Source organism: Grammomys surdaster, unplaced genomic scaffold (assembly GCF_004785775.1).
Source record: "Grammomys surdaster isolate TR1022 unplaced genomic scaffold, NIH_TR_1.0 690, whole genome shotgun sequence".
NCBI lineage: Eukaryota > Metazoa > Chordata > Mammalia > Rodentia > Muridae > Grammomys > Grammomys surdaster.
The window spans coordinates 115,083-125,565 of record NW_021605109.1 but is presented as its reverse complement, the minus strand read 5'-3'; the positions used below and the strand labels follow the sequence as shown (position 1 = coordinate 125,565).

Here is a 10,483-nt window from a genome sequence, read left to right as displayed (position 1 = left end):
AGAAAGAAAGAAAGAAAGAAAGAAAGAAAGAAAGAAAGAAAGAAAGAGTATTGGCTGGTTTTGTGTGTCAACTTGATACAAGCTGACATTATCACAGAGAAAGGAGCCTCCCTTGAGGAAATGCCTCTATGATATCCAGCTGTAAGGCACTTTCTCAATTAGTGACCAAGGGTGGGACCCATTGTGGGTGGTGCCATCCCTGAGCTGGTAGTTCTGGGTTCTATAAGAAAGCAAGCTGAGCAAGCCAGGGGAAGCAAGCCAGTAAGTAACATCCCTCCATGGCCTCTGCATCAGCTCCTGCTTCCTGAACTGCTTGAGTTCCAAGCCTGACTTCCTTTGGTGATGAACAGCAGTGTAGAAGTGTAAGCTGAATAAATTCCTCCAGTACTTGCTTCTTAGTCATGATGTTCTGTGTAGGAATAGAAACCCTAACTAAGACAGACAGACAGACAGACAGACAGACAGACAGACAGACAGACAGGCATGTAGGTGGACAAGTAAATGGACAGATCAGTGAGGTGAATAGGTAGATGGAAGGATAGATAGATGGATGGGTGGGTGGGTGAATGGATGGATGGATGGATGGATGGATGGATAGATAGATAGATACATAGATAGGTACATAGATAGATAGATAGATAGATAGATAGATAGATAGATAGATACATACATACATACATACACACACAGATAGATACATAGTTGGGTAGGTGTGTAGATGGACCAGTGAATGGATGGATGAATGGAGGGTAGATTCATGGATGGGTCAGTGGGGTAGAGAGAGGTTGGTGTATGGGTAGAGAAATGGGTGGGTCAGAACACGGATGATTGGGTAGATGAATGGATAGGAAAATGAGTGGGTAGATGGCTTAGTGAGCAATCAGACAGGGAGGATGCTCACGGGACTTCCATCTGATGCTAGTGTTGTCATTTCCTAGCTGTGTATCTTTGGGTGGGTTTTGTGGTTCCCTTAAGCTTGAGTTTCTTTCTATCGGTAACATGGAATGGTTTCCCCATGGAGGTTGATGAGTCTGAGGAATGATGAACACACCCATGCAGTGTAGCTAAGAGGTGTCAGTTACATCAAAGTCAAACCCATGGATTCGGATTCGTTTGCTCGCTCGTTCACGAGGTCAGCCAGTCCACAGCCAGGTGGGCTGGGAAGCCTCTGAGAGGGAGGAGCTGGCTTTTCCTGGAAAGACAAATGAAGCTCAGCAAGGCAGTGGCGAGTCACACCCAGACAGGGTGGGACGGCCTGAGTACACACGGAGATGGATCTGCAGATGCTGTGAGGCACTAGGGAGGCCGTTTCCCAGGAGACAGACCTACCATGCCAGCAGGCCTTCCCACCAGAAAACAGGGGAGACTGGGTGATGGCCAGCTGTCTGCAAACGAGTGACTGTGTAGACTTCTCAACACCACATACTGAGCACATGCTTTGTTGTGTGTACTAGTCTGGGCACTTGGATGCAAGACTGTATAGTGATCTGCTAGAGGGCCATCTTCCAGTCACAAGTTTGCTAGCATTGTTCTCCTCTGTGGAAGACAAGACCTCACCCATTGCTCCAGCCTCATTGCTTTATTTTATTGCTCTAGCCACTAGAACGCCATTTTAGTTCTTTACTTGTGCTGCTGACCGCAGGGCCTTTGCACACACCATTCTTGATGCTTGAGTGGCTCCCTTGCTCCAACCCTAGCTTCCTTTTTGGAAAAAAAAATCAAATATATGATTTTTACAGTGAGGATTTAACATGTGGTTGTGAAGGTCAGGAATCTTAAATATTGGAAAATATTTAAGATAAGCAACAGTCATTTTTAAAGGTTAGAATTTATGTCGAATTTCTATTTGGAAGACAAATTGGTATTTTGTCTCTTATTAACTATCCTGGGAAAATACTGTACTTCTTCTTCTTTTTTTTTTTCATGTTTAAAATGGTATTCTTGTACCCACGGCCTCACACAACTGGGAAAACACTATATGATGAAGGCCTATAATTGGAATTAGTGGTTATAGCTGTGTTGTTTTCCAAATGTCACACCCCTGGGGAAGCCTTTCTGGGGTCCCGAAATAGGATCCGACTTTCCTGTCATACGCTCTCATGTACCCCAGGGAGCCTTTTCTATGGTCAATGGAGACTGTAGTCATGAGCTTAATGTGAGTGGGTACAGGATATGAGTGTGTTTAGTTCCCCCAACGACTGGACAGTATCTCCGTGGGGCCAGGAACCTATGTGCCTCAGCCGCTGGCCACGGTGTGCAGCTCTGAGAGACCCGTGTAGCACTGATTGCAGCTCATGTGGAAGGAGGTAGGTGGGACACTCAGACCCTCTGGCCACCGTTGAGCTTGGAAGTGAGCCATTCCCAGGGAGAAAGGCTGCCTGGGTGATACTGAGGAAGAGGGCGGAAGCCTGTGAAGAGGTCAGAAGGAGCTGGTCATCGGAGGGCGAGTAGGAACTCATCTGGAGAAGGAGGACATTCCCACGGGGCTGTTGAGGGGTAGATAATTAGAGTTGATATCCTCAGGCAGCCGCTGGCCATCTCAGGCTGGAGGAGATGACAGAAGATGGCAAGCCAGGTCTCACGGTAGAATACCACGGAACTCTTGTAGTCTACCTGGTCCCTGGAGGCGTCTATCACTATTCCCTGAGTACCCGCATTGGCCCTGGCTCCAGCCAGGCCACCCAGCAGTTTGGTGGCTTACATGGCTGTGCCTCGTACGCAGCACCACGACTTATAAACCGCTCTGTAGTAAATTGCTCATGGGGAGTTCAGCCTCCTGTCCACTGGTTTCTCCCCGACTCCCACTCCCACCCAGAGGAGCAGCTGACTCTGGTTTGTTTTTTGTTTTTCGTTTTTCGAGACAGGGTTTCTCTGTGTCGCCCTGGCTGTCCTGGAACTCACTCTGTAGACCAGGCTGGCCTCGAACTCAGAAATCTGCCTGCCTCTGCCTCCCAAGTGCTGGGATTAAAGGCGTGTGCCCCCACTGCCCTGACTCTGAAACTTTCTGCTCACTCAGTCGTTCCCAGACCTCTCCACAGGCCTGGCCTCCGAGGATCCTCACCCCACAGGGGTAGGATGGGGGAGAGGCGCTTGCTGTCTTCTCATTGGCTGGAGAAGAGACGCATGGCAACGGAGAGCTTCCTACCACAAACTCCAATACTGCTGTCCACAGCTTACTCTAACACCACAGGAAGCCGCCTCACCTCTCTAACCCTCATTTCCTCCACAAGGTTTGCTCGTTCTGGCTGCTCATTGGGCTTTAGTGACCAGAATACGAAAGGCACGGTGTTTGGAGAATGGCTAGGCAAGAACGTGACAACTGCTGCTTTAAAGGTACCCAGCCAGTCTGAGTGCCCCTCCCCCAACACGGCTGGTGCAGGCTATTCACAGCCAGAGGGAGAATGCCATCTCTCTGCTGTCCAGCCCCACATCATTGGCCTGGCCCTTGGCGCCCCCTAGTGGCCCCAAGCAGACCCTGCAGGGCCAGTTTTCTGAGGCAAGTAGAGACCCCCATTCCCCAAAGGTTCAATAGTAGAACCTGCCTTTGACCAGAGGCCCGAGGAACCTCAGAATCTTCCTCCTGTGACCAAAAGAAATGAACAAATCTGGCAGTGATTCCCAGGGTCACCCCAAGGCAGCCTTCTTCTAATGCTGGGTCACTTCCGTTGTGTTCCCGGGAGGCCTGACTGGGCTAGCAGCCCTACCTGGACACTCTGGGAGGCAAGCCATGTAGCACGTATGCCCGAGTTCTCAGTCTGGGACTCACAATGGAGAATGAATTCTGCAAGGGATTGGTACTGATTTCCCCAAAGCCCCATCAAGGAGCAGTACACGCCTCACGTCAGAAAGGGAGGCAGAGACTCCAAAATGAGACGAGTGGCTTTTCTAGCAATGCCTTCTTCTCAGATGTGAGCCCAAGATTCTCACCCAGACTCTATTTACTTTCTGTGGCTCCCGTCTTCCACAGAGCATCTCCCTGACGCCAGCAGATGAGTCAGGGGAGATGGAGTTTATCATGTTACGAACACTCCCTGCCTGTTGGGATGACGATGTGGATATACTGGGGGTAGAGTTTGGCATTTGGTCCAGGAATGCTGATGGTTAAGGACGGTACTATAGCTGGGTACAGAGCACAAAGTCCCTAGAGCCAGCCGGGCTGCTGGACCAGGTAGCAGTGGGCCATTATGATTCTAGAGGGTTAGGTTAGAGTGTACCTGAGGCCTTCCTCCATGCCAAGCAGGTGAAACGCTTCCAGCCCTAGGAAATGGGTGAGATCTGAAGCCAACAGGGAATTCTCCTTTATTTCCCACTAGGATCATAAATCCTTGCCAAGAAGGCCATGGAAGGCATGAGCTCCTCATAAATCATCAGTATGAAGGGATGGTTTAGCTTCATCGTCTGTGGGGTCTCCATGGGCAGTGTCTGGGCTCCAGAGCCTGCAGCCCCTTCTGTACCCTTCTCATTCATCTTCAGCTCAGCCTTGTGGACAGCCTGCACAACCAAGAGACAGACAGTGGCTACTAATCCTGGGGCAGCAGGGGTCAGGGATGGGTATGTCAGGTCAAGAGCGAGAAGCCCAGAGAGGGAGACACTCTGGTTACAGTTGCCAAGCACAGTCGTGAGGATGGTATTCTAGTGGAAGTGTGGGGATGGGGGGGATGCAGTGGGGGTTGCTATCTTCCTTTAATTCCTTTAATTTCAGGGGCTCTCCAATAGCTAGGGGTCAGAAAGGGGACTGTGAAGTCTTACTTAGCTTAACCTCGTAGGTAGTTGAGGACCTAGGTCATCCTGCTTTGAGGGCAGGATCCTTCCCACAATTGCCCACCATACTTTCCTCCCAGAACAGCTTGACCTCCCCCTCCTTTTACTACACTTAACATCAGCCAATTCCTCCACCTCCCACACTGACCACACCCCGTCAGATGGACACTCCTCTTTAAGTGGTGGTTTGAATAAATAATGCAGTCACAGGCTCATGTACTTAAACACTTGGTCCCTGGTGGGTGGCATTGTCTGGAGAGGTTTAGGAGGTAGAATCATGCCACTGGGGGTGGACTTTGAGAATTTAGAGTCTCACCCCTGCTTCCTGTTCTCACTCTGTACTTCCTGTTCTGGCTGTCTGCTGTCATGCCTTCTCCTTTAAGGACCATCCCTCTGGAACCACAGACCACAGTAAACTCTTCTGTAAGTTGCTTTTGGCGCTCTGGCACAGCAGCAGAACAGCCCCGAATATGCACTGTTCTTCTCTGTTTCTGAATCTTGCCCTTCTATGCCCTTTGAACCCCCAAATTAGGTTGCTAAATATATAAAATATCTAGTTAAATTTTCCTTCTTGATAAGCAATGGTTATGTTCAACCGTGAATAGGCCCCTGCAATATTCTGGACATATTTATACTATAAAACAGCTATGCATTATTGCATTATGTCTCTGAAATTCAAACTTAACTGAGAATCTTATATTGTGTTCACTAAGTCTGATGATGCTGTCCACATGGTCCTCTTTTCCTGCCTTAATCAACAAGTCACTACACTGATACAGAGCACTGGGCCTCTGCTTGCCTGTCTCAATGGTGTAGTTCACTCCTTCCTTCCCAGATGGCTATGAGACCTTAGAGAGAAGGTTCTGGTCAGACCCAGACTGTCTATGGGTCAGGTAGATGTCCCAGCACTTGGTCAATATGCAGTGCTTATCCAGTATAAACTGTGTGAGTGACAATTCTAGTTCTAAAGACTGGAATCAGGCTGAGAGGTTTGCCTGGGATCACAGAGCTCTGACCGGAGCTCTGGCCGAGGCTGCAGAAGGACTCCCGTGTAGGAGGGGACAGCGGTCCAGCCAGGCAAGCTTACCTCTCCCACTTTCAGGCTTCGATGAGATGAGATCCGGGTGAGGTCACCATTCTCCTCAAAGATTTTGCTGATGCCCAGGCGGGACAGAACCTTCTTCATGTTGTAAGTAGCTGAGATGTCGAGCTTGGGCACCGACACATCTACCACTCTGTGGAGGAGATAAGGACAGCGGTGAAAGGAAGTGCTCTCTGGTCATCCATGGTGGGTTCCCAGAAAGATGGTAGATGAGGCTTTTATCCTCCTTGCGTCAAGATTCACGGATCTTTCTGTCCTCAGGATAAGAGAGACTCAACTCTGGGATTCAAAACATCTCATACTCTCTGGCTACACCCTGCTTCCCCAGAGCACATATCCACTGGAAACACTCTCAGGCTCCGTCCCTGTTCGTGATCTCCCCACAGCAGACTGGGCTGTGCCTTAGTCTGAGTCAGATTAGACTCCTGCAAGCCTACTGCAAGAGACAACAGAGTTTAAACCCTGGAGGCAGTCAGAGCTGGGGTCAAGCCCACTCTAGAAGCCCCACAATCGGGGCAAAGGATGCTGGTCTTCTGAGTCATGCACACGAGGACTGCACCTGTGGCCTTGGGCCTCTTCTCCGCCTTTATTTCTGGCTTGTTCCAGACTCTCACTAAATCTCATCACTTGATACCATTCATAGGCCTGATAATCACCAAATTTGCCTTTCTACTTCTTCATTCTGTGAAGAAGAAATAGCTTTCAAGCACAAAACATATTCCTGATGGCAATGGACAGGAAAAGCCCTTGCACTTGACAGACAATAAAACCAACACTAAGAAAAGCATAGTGTGGCACACTCACAGATACTGGTAGTGTGTAAAGGGGCAGTAAAGCATAGTGTGGCACACTCACGGATACTGGTAGTGTGCAAAGAGGCAGTAAAGCATAGTGTGGCATGCTCACGGATACTGGTAGTGTGTAAGGGGACAGTAAGTATGAAGAACAACAAAAGAAACAGATCAGTTTGTGGGAATCAAATAAGAGGTTTGGGCCAACCCTGAGGAGGGAAGGGAGTTGGACAAGCTGGGTTTTCTCCCTGAGTCAATAGGGAGCCATGGTCAGATTCTGAATGAACAGAGGCATGCTGTGGTCTTGATTAAGATTCAGAAGGATGTCTCTGTTGTTCTGTTTAAAATATACTCTTAGCATTTGATGCTTGGACCAGGCATTGCTGCTAGGTGATAGACCATTCATTGACAGGCAGTTGGTATGGGAACCTTAGAGACAGAGGAAGGAGGCTGAGTCCCAATTTGTTTCAATGTGGGGTTAACAGAGCTTTCTGACACATGCAGGAGGAGTTGGCCTACCAGCACTGGGTGTGTATGTGGAGGGCACGCGCATGTGCCTCATGACTGCTGTGAGTTAGTCACTACAGTGTGCTGTCCATGATTCTAGTCTCCATGAGATGACTGCATGACAGGAAGTGTAATAGTGTCCTGGTTGCTGGTGACGGCTCTAAAGAGAGTACAGACATTGCTGATGTCAGGAAGCAAAGAGCAAAGTTCTAGAGTGGTGTTCCCAGGCAATGAAAGGACACAGTGTCTGTGTACAAATACAGAGACCGTACAAATGTGGCAAGACTTCAGCTCTTGTCAGTGACAAGGCAGAAGACACAGGGCACACCGACAGATGAACAGATAGAGAAAATAGATACACACACACACACACACACAGAGAGAGAGTGGAATTTTACTTAGTTTTAGAGGACCACATTTGCAAGAAAATGATGCTATTGGAGGTCATGTTAACTAAAAGAAGCCAGACCCAGAGAGGTGGTGATGTGTGCCTGTAATCCCAGCACTAGGAATGCACAGGCAGGAGAATTGGGAGTTTAGTGTCATCCTTGGCTATATGAGGAGTTCACGGCTAGCTTGGGCTACAGTGTACTCTGTTGAAAAAACAGAAACAGAAAAAGGAGGAGGAAAAATTCAAATATTAAATGTTTTCTTTTGTAGGTGTATATAGACTTAAATATGTATGTATATGTGTGTGTGTGCGTGTGTGTGTGAATATTTGTGAAATGGAAGAAGAAGACCAACAGAGATCGGGTTCAAAGAGAGCAGAAGGAAGAATATGAGAGGGTAATGGGGAAAAGAAAAACAAAATAGCAAGTGTTTTTTCAAATATGGAATTTAGATTCACATAGACACACTCACACACATAATGCATGTGTGACACGATACCATGGCACTACGTGGGGGAAGAAGGGACCAGTGCACACATAGACACACATATGTACGTGTGTGTGTATGTGTGCATATATATATATACATATACATACATATATGTGTGTACATACAAACACATGTATACATATATACACAGATGCATGTATACATATATGTGTACATATTTATTATATACACATACATAGATTTGTATGTATATAAAAATATCATCATAGAATCCATTGTCTTGCATGCTGACTAAAATATTAGTTTAAAATTTCCAAACAAAACTTTACATTGAAAATTAAAACATAAAGAAGCAGTATTTTAGACCAAACCTTTTAAAAAAAAAAACTATTTCAACATCATTCACTTTCTCTATAAAATTTACATATAAGAATTTTAAACTTGAGCTGGGCAGTGGTGGCGCACGCCTTTAATCCCAGCACTTGGGAGGCAGAGGCAGGCAGATTTCTGAGTTCGAGGCCAGCCTGGTCTACAGAGTGAGTTCTAGGACAGCCAGGGCTACACAGAGAAACCCTGTGTTGAAAAACCAAAAAAAAAAAAAAAAAAAAGAATTTTAAACTTGAAAAATAAAGACCTCTGGCTATTGCAGGGCAGATGGTCTCCAATCCATTCACATAGTGAGGCAGGGAACGGACAGCAGACAGGGGCCCCTGATGCTGATTGACAGGAAAGTAGCTATTTCAAAAGCCAAGCAGCTTCCTGCCTCTCCAGTAGGAAGCTTTGTTTCCTCCGAGAGAAACTTGAGCTTTCGCTCTGGAACTCTGGGCAACAGCCTTCAAACTGTGTGAAGACTCTGCCTTCAGTACAAGCCAGGTTGGAGGACCCTGGTGCCTGAATTCCGATGTGTTCTACATGCTTGGCAGTCAGGGGGTGTAGGTGGGAGAGGTTAGGCATGTATCTTTTGATGTGTTCCCTGCTCTGGAAAAGGGTGTAGCCCTTCTGCCTTTCCTAGTCCCTCCATGGTGAGAAAGGGCCTCGGAAAGAACAGGCCATCTTTTCTTCCTTCTCCCCCTTCTCCTTAATTGCTCAATGAAGGGAGTTGAAGATGTCTAGGTTTGGCCCCCTATGTGTCCTTCAAAATAACTTCACAGCTACCAGCCACCCCAAATGGGCTCTGAAAGTAGGGGTATTGGCTCATTGTGTGTATTGTGATGAAAGGAAGGTTTCCCTTTAGCATATGTGGGTAAGTCCACTGCCCTAAAGAGAGATGAGAATCTCCTAGAGAAGAGGCAGATGCTACTGGTTTTGGGTACTACAGGCCCAGAGGGGGCTGGGAGACAAGATGCATCTCTGTTCAGAGGATCTGCATGTCCCTTTGGTACATCAAGTGCCCATCCTTAAAGTTTCCTCTGTGTAAGAATCCATCTCCTTTTTCTTCCCTACAGCCTGGAAGCTGCACGTTAAACGCCACCTCCTCTGTGAAGCTCTCCCTGACCACCACCCTCCAGCGAGACTCCATCCCCCACTCTCCCATTACTTCAACGCATAAACTTCCGAGAGCCACTCCTCCTGGACTCCTAGATTTGTTCCAGTTTCCTGCTCACCTTTACAGAGCCCCAGAGAGAGAGTCTGGCTAGGCACTTAGGGAAGAAGAAACGAGGAGAGTGTGAGGGAAGAGGGGAAGGAGCAACGGTCTCTGTGGATGAGGCGCTGACTTTACCGTTTTGAGAGGAGTTTTTTCCATTTGGCAAAGATGTCTGCGTGCAAACCCTGCTCCAGGAGCTTCATTTTGCCCTTGTCAGGGAGGACAAAGGTGGCGGTGATGTTTTCTCGGTAGGGGATTTCCAAGATGGTACAAGAGAGCTGGTTGTCATAAGCCATGTCGTATATGCCCCTTTGGAACATCATGGGTACCTTCACGGTCTTGCCTTCCTCTATGAAGAACTCTTCTTCTTTGGTATTTTTTGGATCAAATTCATACTGCCACCTGCCTGAGGATAAGAGCAGACAAAATGGCAAAGGTGTCTGGAAGAAAAAGAGGAGACCTGACCCTGGCCACCATCCACCCAGATTCAAGGGAAGTAACACAGTGTCTGTCTCCATGCCTGGAAGACATCTGTGGGAAGCACCCGGGCCCAGGGTCCTAGTTAGAAAGAGCCTGGAACTAGTATTGCAGGGCTGTGAGATAGCAGAATACATTACCCTAAGGCCAACTGCCCCTGACTCTGAGATGACTATAGCGTGTGTCTTAACAGAGCACTGGACTGCAATTCCTGAGGCTGTTTCGCTTTGTGAGAGTGAAAATATTCCCCTTGATATTCTGAAGTCCCCCTCCTGTGGGCATGAGGAAACCACAGGGACTGAGTGCCGTGGGACCTCACTGTGGAGCTCTGTCTGCAAACTCCCTTCTTCCTTCCTTCCTTCCTTCCTCCCTGCCTCCCTCCCCCCCTCCCTCCCTCCCTCCCTCCCTCCCTTCCTTCCT

General features: G+C 48.0%; 1 protein-coding gene across 1 annotated transcript in view; it reads right to left on the bottom strand.

Moving 5' to 3' along the window:
- Positions 1–4,269: 4,269 nt before the first annotated feature.
- The window catches only part of Serpina12 (serpin family A member 12), a 15,126-nt gene continuing 8,912 nt past the window's right edge, over positions 4,270–10,483 (bottom strand). The window contains exons 3-5 of the mRNA XM_028782063.1: positions 9,722–9,992; positions 5,849–5,996; positions 4,270–4,491 (exon numbers count right to left, since the gene is read on the bottom strand). Of these exons, the coding sequence (XP_028637896.1) occupies positions 4,300–4,491; positions 5,849–5,996; positions 9,722–9,992 (611 nt within the window). The 3' untranslated portion in view covers positions 4,270–4,299. The remainder of the gene's footprint in view (positions 4,492–5,848; positions 5,997–9,721; positions 9,993–10,483) is intronic.